We start from the raw sequence: 12213 nt of genomic DNA, 5'->3' as shown, positions 1-12213 counted from the left end.
AAATGAATGTATAAACCAGTGTAAATCCAAAACATCAAAGGTGTTTTGCATGTTTTCCTTATCGACACCAAGCCAAGCACGTTACAAATTTATTTCTTTTGGGCTCGATTTAAGAAAACTGAAAAGGATTTAGTCTGTTTTCAGCAATAACAACATGATTGTGTTCATTCTTTATTTGAAAAGTTTTAATTAAAAGCAGATGTAGGTGCACAAAAGTCTGCTTTAGTGTACAAACCAATGAATAGTTGCTTCTGCCTAAAATGAAAAGTATGGGATAGTTTTGAACACTTGATGTTGGATTTAGATAATTTCATAACTTTTTAGAGGATCTCTTTGTGTCTCCTGGCATAAAACCTTGAGCGTCGTTTCTTCCATGATCATCAGATGAAGAATCGGGACGATGTGCAGACATGCACGAAAACCATGTTTACAAAAGGTTGTGCATTCCAGTTTATTTTATATCAAATTTCCCCTTAATCAAACTCTGATGTACAAATTAAAATCGAGTTTTAACATGCGTTACAGATTGCTGCGTTGTCGGAAGCGAACTCTCTCAAAATCGAAAACACAGTAAAAACCCGTATGGATGCCGAGTCCCAAACCCCACGCACTTGCTCGTCCCTCCCTGCTTCCCCACAATAAAACAAAAGACCTTGTCTCAAAGCCCCCTGCCCTGTCTTTAAGTAGTTGTGTTGGTGTCGAGGAGGCCCGAGACGCACTCCTCAGCTGGGCGCAGCCCGCGTTGCCATGGCCACGCTGTCGCTTGGCACAATACTGCAAACGCAGCTTCCTCGCGATCGAGCCGCGCAGTCGGAGCGGCCTCGCTCGTGCCAGTAAGTGCTAATGATACCGAATCACACAGCAAACAACACGGGGGGCTGATTTTTTTTTGTTCCGTCACGCTGAAGAAGAAGAAGAAGGGGGGGGGGAAGAAAGAAAAAAAGCACAAACTTTCACCACCACACATGCAAACCGTGCCGAAGAAGCACGCCGTGACATTCACAACTAATGAGACCGAGAGGAGGGTGGGGTGGTGGGGGCGCGAGCTGCGTTTTCCTCCTGTTTTAGGCCGCAGAGGAGCATCGGTGAGTTCAACAGAAATGTCAGTTTGCATGATTGCCTCATACCATAGGGTCCTCACACTGTAAACATTGACCTGTTAAAGCTGATAGCTGACCTGCTAAGCTAGCTGAGTGGAAAGGTGTTCGTCTAAACTACGCCAGTTTCTAGTGCCTGGGAAGAGAGTGAAAAGAAGCAGCATTTCTTTTTTTAAATTATTACCTTTTTTTTATATATATATATACCATCACCAGAACCCTGTGTACACCTCCTCCTCTCCCCTCCCTCCCCCCTCCGTCAGCTACATTCACAAATATCCTTTATCACGACACACAGAGGTGAACTTTCCCTGTTCGGACTGGGACAGGTGTGGAGATGAAGCGAGCCCTGTAGCGCTCCTACAGGAGACGCGCATGAAGCAAGGCGTTGACTGAACATGTGAGGATGGCGTGTACATCGGGAGAATAAGGCACTTTAAGACTCCCGATGATTGAGGGGGGGTGGGGGGGAGGGGGATGAAGGTAACGCAGTGTGAACACTAGAAGCTACATGTGAGTGTTTAGAAAGGCAGACAGACGAAAAAAAGGCAAAGCAAAAAGAAAAACAAATCCAAGAAAGCCACCAGAGCATTGGTAACGACGACGTGAAAAGGACTGATGCGCATATATGTGAGCGAACTGAATGAGTCATTCTTCTTGTGCATGTGTGTGTTTTGTGGATGTGTAACCCCTTGGCACCTGAAAGCAAAAACAGTAAAACATAAAAAATAAAATTAAATTAAAAATTAAAAAACGTGCTCCTGAGCTTCCCCTTCAGTCGGCACCAGTGGCCTGTCCAGATCAGGTTGCATAAGGCTGAAGATCCGAAACAAGTAAAAAAAAAAACAAAAAAAAAAACGTAGCGATGAAAAAAAAAAAATGAAAATGAAAATAAAAATCGGCACGTGAGGTTCCCTGTCCTGGGCAGAGAAAAATACAAAATGTGAGGGGTTGGGTTGAGTGCTGACGATGGCACTGCTAGTTTGAGATCTGTCCTGATCCTGACACGCACAGGGGTCCACTGTGGCTCCGGAGTCAAAGGTCCAGTCACAGGGAGAGCGGCTTGAGTAAGTGGCACTGCAAACATTGTTAAAAACGAAACAAAACAGAAGAAGAGAATAGCGCTAAGTGGCTCTGGAGGAACTGACCCGTGCTGCTGTACATCACAATAGCCTGGGCTTGGACTATAAAGTGCATACTGAACCCCACCCGCCCCGTCCTCCCAGGAGCTCGTGAGTGTGGAGGTGTTTCTGTACAAGCGCGCGCCTGTGAGTTCCTCTGGGAGCGCGCTCTAGAGCAGCGCCAGCGGTCGCCTCCTTCATTTTGCATGGCTGTGGAGGAGAAGACTTTTAAAATATTATCTTACACTGAAAATTACACATATGGAAAAAAAAAAAAAAAAAAACTTAATTACAACGTGAATAAAGCCCGTCGCAAAAAAAAAAAAAAAAAAAAAAATACATTGGCAAACATGAGCAGAACGTCGTTAAAACACCACCCGAGCCCGTCCTCCAACTCCACGTCGTTACGAGTGAATTAAAAAAAAAAAAAAAGGATAAACTGAAGTTATCCGTGAGCGCGCTGTTCCCGACCCGATCGGCTGTTGTGCCCCGTTTTAATGATAATTTGTCGCCTTGGCCAGGAAGTAATTCATGATTTATTCGCAGCTGCTTGGTTGCCCTGGCGACCGAGTTAAAAGTGTCCTGATTGGCTTCCTGTGGAGTTCCGAGAGTCCTGTCCAATCGGAGGCACAGCGCAGCCCGTTCCGACCCGGCCGCCTGGAACCTGATGCCGCCCCGCCGCCGGAGTCATCCCGCCAGCCGGAGGAGTTAAGAGTCCACGTCTTCTAGATCGCTCTTTGAATCGCCGAGCATCATGGGAGACTCTGAGCCCTGCGGGAGAGAAGGAGGCAGAAATGTAACGTCTTCACAGAACAACTTATTCGATAAAGCATTCATACATTTTATTTATTGATTTCTGCAGCTTTAAAGTATTTAGTCGGAGTTCTGTAGAGACCGATTGAAGTAGAGCCCGACAGTGAGGTAGAATCTTGAAATGTTTAATTTAAATAAAAATAATAGTTCATCACAAAGGGAGATTAAAATGCTGTAGCTCATTATCTGAGGTTTTTCAAAGTGGTGCTAGTAGCTCTGGGTAGGAAGGAATTCTTGTAGCAGTCTGTTTTACAGCGGTACTGAATAAGCCTCTGACGTACTCTTGCTGTATGACAATCTCATGAAGAGTAGGTTGATTAAGGGTTGTCTGTAACATCTCACAAATTTACAACCAAGAACTGTAGCGGTGTGGCATGAAGTGAAAGTCCGCTTTACTCCAATTCTAATTAAAGTGCAACAATGAGGTCTGACACACTAAAAAAAATTCTACCAGACAATGAAATTCCCCAGAAATTATTGCGATAAAAGGATAATATTGTTATTTTGAGACAATTGTCAAGTAATATATGAACAATGGCATAATAACGCAACTACAAGGCCTGTTACAATGAATTTTACTAGATGATAAATCGTCCCAGAAAGTATTGCAATAAATGATAATATTGTTATTTCGAGGCCATTTTCTAGTAATACATTAACCATAGCATAATAATGCAAGTTTGCCCTCTCAGAAGAATAAACTCTAATTTCGAACAAAACACTCCTCCTGGAAGAGGAAAACATGTCAAATATTCAAATTAAAAGACAACAAACAACAAAAAACAAATAAAACGGAAATAAAAACCACACACAACCAAAAACCACAAATAAAACGGATTCTGTAGTCTCTGTAAACAAAAGTGCCCTTCAAAAATCGTAACTCATCAGAACCGAAATTATTGAGCTAATTTTAATTGATCATGCAATTAATTATCTGTGTCAGACTTAGTGACGAATTGTCTTTGAAAATCACCTTTGAGTCGCTTTCACGTCAAACCCCAATAAAACTTAAAACTTCCAGGAGCGCGGATACGTTTTTCTATTTCTGAAGGCAAGAATTGAAAAACAATAATAAAGCCTCCAGGAGCTAGGCAGTGACACCAGGATTATAATTTCAATCCAACCCACTCATTGTGTGTTCTATTCATACCAAAAGAAGAGGAAGAAAAAAACCTCCCGACGATCCTGTGTAGGCATGCTGACAAGAGTCAGAAGAAAGAAAACGGCTTTCAATCCGCGGCTAATAACAACCGTAGGAGGAAACAATCGGCCTCCTCTAATCTCTCCACTGAAGCCAGTGAGCTGAGCCATTTTTATTCCTTTGTTTCCCCTCTTCTTCCTGGCTGTGTGAGCTGAATGTGAGCCGCTGTCACAGCATGAGTCATTTTCAGAGCCCCGCTGCTCTGAGCAGCCGGCAGGGTTGTTGTTGATGATGATGATGATGATGACTACCTGTCGAAGGCTGCGCTCTGCGTTTTCATTCGCCGGGCTGCCGTCGGAGCCGTTGCTGCTGCCCGACTGCTCCTTCTCGTTTAACAATGCCGTGGCGTAGGCCAAGGTGTCCTGCAGGTGATAACACACGCACACGCACGCACGCACACACACACACAGACATGGGTTTGACAAGGCAGCAGAAGAGCAGGTGTGACTGCTGATGAGGTTTTGTACGGTCATGCGTGTGAGTACCTGTGCAGAAATGGTGCGCTGGAAGGTTTTATTGGTGGACGTCTCATTGGAGACGTTACTCTGGGGAGTCCAGTAATGTTCAGTCATCTGCAGCGAGCAAAAGAAAAGGATTTCATACATTAATGTTTACATTTTTCTCTCTCTCTCTCGCGCACAACTCTGCTTCATTTCAACTAAAGCAGAAATAATCTCAGCACAAAAGGCGAACACGCGGGACCTGAACGCAGCACGACGCCCAACGTTGTGGCAAATTAGCAGCTGCTGGATGTTTAGCTAAATTGTGCATCACACTGAGATGATAGATATGACTAAGAAACAAGTACTGGAATATAGACAAGTCCAAAAAACAAAAAAAAAAAAAAACATCCAAATGACAGCTTTTAGAAAAAAGTCAAACTGAGATATAAAGAACTAAAATAAAATGTTTTACACGGGGTTCATACACTTTTCCCACAGTATAATTCAAGCACTTTTCTAGGATTTTTATGGTAAATTTTCAAACTTTTTCAGAACCATATTTTGGAGATAAAAACAATACAAATGAATTAAAAAAAGATAGTTTCTATTCACTATGATATAATTTATGATTGTTATTAATAATATCTTGTGATTGTATTCTACAAGTAAAATATAACTAAATTTTATGTTTTGAAATGTCTCTCACATTCTCTACATCTGACTGGTTCAAGAAAAAAATAAATAAAAAGATGCTCCAGATCGGTTTACTGGCATTGAGCCATAAATTTGGTGATTCTATCTAGCCAAAAACAAGAGAAGTTTGGTCTTATTTAACTTTAGACAGTGGAAAAAAAGTATTTTTATTATCTTTAAATATCTGGCTTCTACTGTAAATAACACTTTCCAAATTTAGGCTTTATTACAAAACTCTGAAGTCTGAACATCAAGCACTTTCAAGGACATTACTGAAATTTGAGTGTCTTCAAGAACCCATACGAACCCCGTTTACAGTTTTATACTAATATTTAAAATGATCAGTACCAGAACCTCCTGACCCGACTTAATTCCTGCTGCGGTGCCGCCGTCTCTCATCAAGGTCGAGGAAAACTCTCCCATTCTTAAGATGCAATTTGTTCTTATTTTAAATCCATCAGGACGTGAAGTCATTTCCCAACGATCTCCACCAGTCTTGGCAGTTTATGTCTTGCAAAACTTATTTATAGCCGATGCACCACTCTTTGTTTTTATGAAATCCGGTTTTCTGCTTTAAATCCAAACCTTTTTATGCGTTACAATCAAATTCACAGCATAAGAGCGACTGCAGCAGCTCTTCAATGCTTTGCTCACGCTGAAAAAAAAACTAATCACTGCATTTTATGACGGTCGAAGCAAAGCGCCAACAGTCTGAAGCAGAAGGAGCGACACGCCATTAACTGCACCAGCGCTGTACCTTGTTATAAAATGAATCATCAATAAGTCACAGCAAAACAGAGAGAAACATGCCAGCGTTGGGCCACAACTAAAGCAAACTCTCCTGTTGAGTCGGATATATCTTTAAAGATAAAGATTCTTGCTGGATGATGTGCTGCTATGAGTTATTTTAATTCGCCTAAGCTGAAATTATTTAAGCTCAGGGAAGAAAAACTTCGATTTAATTTGCAGGAATCAGTCTAAAGTTGGAGTTGGAGCCACTGGTTTAATGTAAAAGTTTCCTCTCAGTTCCTGTTTGCTTCGAACAAAACCACAACAAATGGAAGAGATTCCAACAGAGCAATAAAAAAAAAAAAATCCTATTATTGTACTTTTCTGTAAGAATGATTCAACAAGCCTGCCTTTTTCTGCAGCCACTGCACGGCCCAGCTCCAGTGGCCAGACAAATCTTTGAAGTAATCTTTGGCTGGAGGACACCTGTGTAAAAAAACGAAATAACAAATGGACACTCAGATACAGTTTCATATAAAATAATTCAAGACAAGTAACAAGCAGCAAAGGTAGATCTGGTTAAATATGTGGAAAAGTACTGTTAGCTACGGCGGAGGATCTGTGATGCTGTGGGTCTGTTTCTGTTGGAACTTCTTGAAAAACACTTAACAATAATAACAATAATAATAATAATAATCCAGGAACTTCTTCGTCAAAAAAACATGACACTAGTGACTTAATGAAAAGTATTATTCATTCAATTGGGGATGTTTTTTCCCTCCACTGGTTAATTTTGATTCTTTTTCCGTGCGAGCTAATGCTAATGCTAATGTAGCAAAATGAGATGGAGGATGATGATCAGGGAGCCAATAGACGTGATGAATGCTGTTTATTTAACACTACAGTAAATCAGCGGCTGGTTACACTTATGAAGATGTGCAGACATTGTAAAAAAGTTATGGCTTCACGCCTCGCAAAATTGTTTTACGTCATTTTTAATATAAGGCCAAAGAAAATACCACATACTACATGCGACACAAAGTTCTGCAGTTTTCATTTAACCACCTAATCTCATTTTATACACCATTAAAAATATGTAAACAAAAAAAGTGCAATAAAGAAATAACTTTATAGTTTTTCTAAATAAGAAAAAAAACATTTTATAGGCTAAAATGCAATAATGGAGCACAGGACGCATCCGCAGCTGAATAAATAAGAAATAATACTTAAATAAACCCTTTGAGAATATATATAAATAACTGGAGGTGCCCAAAGGAGAATTTGACATATTTTAAATGAGCTAAAACTATGGTAAATATGGTAGAACATATTTATGTTTTTTGTACAGTTTTGGCTTAATGACTGCTCTGGGAGTGTTGGCTTTGTTTTTGTCAGAAAATGGCACATTTTAGCGTCTGTATACTCCTGCAGATATTTAATTGATGACTAAATTAGTTGTCGATTATTTTAATTATTTTAAGAAATCAATTCAATCACTATTAATACAACCAATTGCTTCAGCCCTATTGCAAAGAGTTGAGTATCGCCCCCATCAGCTGCTGCTGTGCACAGGAAAATAACTAATTCCTCACAAGTAAAAAAGAAATCATGGTACCCCCAATTTTACCCTATTGTCTTTAAACTTTTTTTTTTTTTAAAAGAGGACATCTGTCTAACTATAATAATTAGCTTGAACCACTGCATACTCACTTCTGAGCTAGTGTGACCAGGAACTTCACACACTGGTAGCAGCGCCTGCTGTCCACATTGTTGCTCTGGTGCATCAAAGCTGAGAGGCGACAGCGTTGCGTTAGTTTTTCCTACGACGCTTTCCGTCGTGACGTTAAACCAGAAAATGGCAACAGACCAGGACCGCCCCTCCTTACCTAACAGGCCTTTGTCCGACTCAAAGGCGTACTTGAGCCTCTGGGACTGCAGAGGGTCTTCAACAACCTGAGATGAAGGATTAGCTGGAGGTTAACGCGGACGAAAACCAAACGGCGACGAAAGTGACGAAAGTGACGAGAGTGACGCTCACCAGTATCTCCTGCAGCATCTGGAAAACGTTCTTCAGCTCGTGAGGCGGAGCCGTCTCCATCTGACTCTGTTTTAAAGGTTTTACGTCAATATTTACTAAATTGGCGTCAGATTTTTTTTCTTTCTTTTTATTTTTCTTTAAAGATTGCGTACCTTGAGTAGCTGCAGCACTCCCAGCGAAAAGCCCTCATTGCAGTATGAGCAGTAGGTGACCATTTCTATCAGAAGAGACAGCGGCCCCGACAGCTCGCGCATCGCAAACATCACCTGGAGGGGAAAAACAGCAGCGCATCAGTCAAGAGAGCTTCACACTTTCTGGATCAATTCAGCAAAGTCAAATATGATTTGTTAACCTCGAGAAGGTAAGGCTGTCCCTCCGGAGTGAAGAGAGAGGCAAGAATGTCCGAGTGCAGCGGGAGGAGGGGGCCGGAGGAGTGGATGCTACTCGTGGGCAGCTTGGATCCCCCAGGAGCTACGGAGGGGGAGCAAAACGAATCAAAACCGACCGTCCGACGAGAGACGAAGGAATGTAGATATTTGAAAACCAGATGGTGGCTCACCGAGGGTCCGCTGGGGGCTGAGGTCAGAGTGCAGCGTCATGAGCGCCAAGCTGCTGTGGAGGTGGAGGAACTCCCGGGCCTGAGCCGGACTCCACCGCCGGTTCTGGAAGAGCGACAAGAGTCAACTTAGGACGCACTGCAACCCTGAACCAAACATTTTACACAGCTTCCGTCGCTCAGCAGCAGAAGAGGAAGTTGGAGCAAATGTCAAACATCATAATATTTTAGAACTGAAATTACCAACGACAGTAATACCTGGTTGTTTTGCCTGTTGGGTCCCAACAGGAAGATAAGCATCCGACGGTAGGCGGAGTGCTTCAACAGCAGCTGGCAGGGACCGCAACCCTGAACAGACAGGAACTTTTAAAACTCTCTGTGAGGACCTTATTTTTATTATTTTTTATCTCACTTATATTTTCAAAGTTCACACTGCAGTAAAGATTTACCCTCTGGGTAAAGTTACTGAAGAGGTTGAAGTACTGGGCACAGTTTTTCACGTTCTCAGGAACGTCTTTGTCCAGCAGCGACAGCAAGGCGTCGGTCAGGCTGTCCAGGCCTGGGTCTCCGAAGTGCAGCGCGCTCTCCAGAGTTTTCTCCAGGACGGACGCCACCACCATCCTCACCTCCCGAACGCTGCACTCCAGCAGGCAAACCCTGCAGCAGAGACGTCAGCAATCAGCCAGAAATCCCTTTTTTTCTTCTTTTCTTCCTTCTTTCTGTTTTACTGCTTTTGGCCTTGAGGACGCATTCCAGAATCTGGCACCGTTTGCCAGAAGGCGTTCCCGGCGCCTCAACATGCGATGCTCAGCAGCCAATCGCGCGTGTGACTAAAACAATCACCCCATGATTACAAGGTAGGACGGTCAAACCCCTGACGCTTTTCTCTACAAAACCCCCCCCGTGTTTCAGGAAACTGTCCTCCGGCTCCGGATGTTTACATTCCAGAGATCGGGCCTGTTGTTTCAGCCAATCGGCAACCAGGAGGCGAGAGCCACGCACGCGCGAGCGATTTTGAGACGCCAGTGCTACATTCCGACTCCAGATGCAGACAGAGTGAGGATTTCGTATTCTATTGAGCGTGTTGGCATGTCAACTACAGCTGCAGGAGGCGGATGTAAACGGTCTGCAGTGGTGTGCACAGATATTTAAAAGGGCACCTGGCGCGGCACGCGGAACTGCCGGCAGATCTTTGGTTGCCTCTTCCAGATTATAATGTCACTGCCAGTTTACACACACTCATAAGAAAATAAACACACTTGTGTTTGAAGTTATCTCATTAAAAAACAAATCAGATTGTTCAAATAAAACAAATAAGAACAATTGTACATGTGTATATATACCCTAAAGACTAGGGCTTGTCAATAAATTAATAATATATATTGCAATAGATGTTGATATTTAATAGTCAATATTCAACATACAGAAAATTCCCTGAATGCCAATCCAGAGCTGCACAGCATTCTGGGGGATGTAGGCAGAGGAAAGACTTTAGTCCGCCAGCAAAGCGGCGGACTAAAGTCCGCAAAGCGGCATCTAACTAAAGTTAGATGCCTCTGCATCATCTAACTTTAGTTAGATGCCACCTAACTAAAGTTAGGTGGCATCAACTAACTCACTCACAACAACCTGCTGAGTAACTTGTGGTTACCTAGCAACAACCTGTTGAGTAACTACCGCAGTAGCAGTTTCAGGTTTCGCCACCGTGTCTCAAAACTGAGGATAAAACAGGAAAGGTCATCATGCCATCAGTTTGGACTCATTTCTGATATTTAAATTACACAAAGCTAATCAATAATTATCAATGAAACGTGTATATTGTGATGTGAAGTTTCTCAGCTCTACAAGACACCCACAGGAGTGAACACTGATGAAGGGCTCCATATGGACATGAACACAGGGGGTAATAAAACAAAAACTAAAATCAACTCAAAACCAGGATAAATTTTAAGTGCCTTTTACAAAATTATTTTAATAATTAAAATGACAACATTGAAGAAAGGACAAGTGTTCTAGCACCACCTAGTCTGATAAAGATCTGTTGAACAACTCATCATCATCATCATCATCATCATCATCATCATCATCATCATCCTCCTCCTCCTCCTCCTCCTCCTCAGGCGGTAACCGACCTGATGATTTCTCGTCCCTCTGGTCCGACCAGGAACTGCACCATCCACTGACACGCCTCGCTGCTCTTGGACAGCAGCACCTCCACCGTTGCCATCCACTCCTCCGTGTCCACCCTGCAGGAGACGCGCTGAATGTGAATTGCGCCGAGTTCTCTTACGCTCGCTCCTCTACTTCTGGACAGAAACGCGTTGCCGCACGTGCCGGCGGTCGATTACCTGAGTTTCTTTTTGGTGTGCAAGTAGGTGTGGAAGAGAAAGTGGACGGCCAGCTGGAGGCTTTCTTTGGCCATGGGCTGGTAGTCTTGGTGCTTCAGTTTTGTCTGCGGAAAAAGGGGGTTTTGATTATTGTATAATACTAAGTTTTATTCACAATCTGTAACTGTGGAGTTTTCCTCATTAGACACTGACTGCATTGACCGAAGCCAGGGAGAGGATGAAGCTGAAGTAGTCACTGTTGTAAACGTCCCTGTTTCTCATGAACCTCAGATTCTCGTCTCTGACCATCTGCAAAACGCACAAAGAGGGAATCTTGGCGTAAGCGCCATAAAACGTCCAGACGTGACTGACCCGTCAGGCTGAGGCGTTTCTCACCTGAAAGATGCTGGCAGGCATCTTCTCCACGAAGAGGCCCTTCTTCTCGCCCTTGCGGACCAGGCGCGTCAGGAGCGTGAGGCGGTCATTGTTGGCCCTCGGGGGCCGAGGAGAGGACTGGGGGGAGGCCTCGGGGGAGGACGGGGCAGACCTGGCAACAATGCAGCATTAAAAAAGCCATTTGTGTCTCGGGCCACAGCTAGCGATTATTTTAGTAATCGAACTCTCTTGATGATTAATCTGATTTTTTTTTTAAAAGAAACGGGCACATTTTTCATTTTATTTCATTTTGCCACATAAGCTAATTTTATACAAAAGCAAAACTACATTAAAAATGCAAATAAATAATTTCATTCCTTTTATGAAGAAGAAAACAAATATTTTATTTTCTAGATTAATTGTAGCTAAAAATACTTGCAGATAAGCAGAAAAGCACTTTTGTCTGCATCAATACAGCATAGAGCTGATCTGTTGATTATTATTTGGATTAACCGATTAAAAACTAAACAGCAACATGTTTTATCTGGGGGTTTTTTTTACAGAATTTGAAGCTGGTGAAACTAAAGCTGCCGTCTGAAGAGTTCTGCAAAAATTTTTTTATTTATTGACAAAGAAGGTTTTGTTTGTTATCTTGAATTAAATTTTATTTTATTTGTTTTTCAGTTTTGGCTTAATTACTTAATTACAAATGGTCTTTTTTTTAAAGTCTGAATATCACAGTTCACGATTAATCAATTACTAATAATTATTTCAAAAATTGATTAATCGCAATTCATCGTGATTAATCCGATTAATCGTT

The 12213-nt window shown here is 42.4% G+C and overlaps 1 protein-coding gene across 3 annotated transcripts in view; it reads right to left on the bottom strand.

Annotated features, from left to right (window-relative positions):
• Positions 1–437: 437 nt before the first annotated feature.
• Positions 438–12213, bottom strand: part of usp24 (ubiquitin specific peptidase 24) — a 39155-nt gene continuing 27379 nt past the window's right edge. For all 3 annotated transcript variants that reach the window (XM_081606540.1, XM_081606541.1, XM_017304535.2), the window contains 16 exons: positions 11415–11565; positions 11232–11327; positions 11040–11143; positions 10824–10937; positions 9141–9348; positions 8950–9039; positions 8695–8797; positions 8488–8606; positions 8288–8401; positions 8136–8201; positions 7984–8050; positions 7808–7886; positions 6508–6583; positions 4718–4804; positions 4484–4594; positions 438–2989 (listed from right to left, as the gene is read on the bottom strand). In XM_081606540.1, the coding sequence (XP_081462666.1) occupies positions 2927–2989; positions 4484–4594; positions 4718–4804; positions 6508–6583; positions 7808–7886; positions 7984–8050; positions 8136–8201; positions 8288–8401; positions 8488–8606; positions 8695–8797; positions 8950–9039; positions 9141–9348; positions 10824–10937; positions 11040–11143; positions 11232–11327; positions 11415–11565 (1648 nt within the window). In that variant the 3' untranslated portion in view covers positions 438–2926. The remainder of the gene's footprint in view (positions 2990–4483; positions 4595–4717; positions 4805–6507; positions 6584–7807; positions 7887–7983; positions 8051–8135; positions 8202–8287; positions 8402–8487; positions 8607–8694; positions 8798–8949; positions 9040–9140; positions 9349–10823; positions 10938–11039; positions 11144–11231; positions 11328–11414; positions 11566–12213) is intronic.

The sequence above is a fragment of the Poecilia reticulata genome, chromosome 4, assembly GCF_904066995.2.
Source record: "Poecilia reticulata chromosome 4, P_reticulata-male-v2, whole genome shotgun sequence".
Lineage (NCBI taxonomy): Eukaryota > Metazoa > Chordata > Actinopteri > Cyprinodontiformes > Poeciliidae > Poecilia > Poecilia reticulata.
Note: the sequence above shows the minus strand (reverse complement) of the source record. Positions and strands in the feature narration are given on the sequence as shown.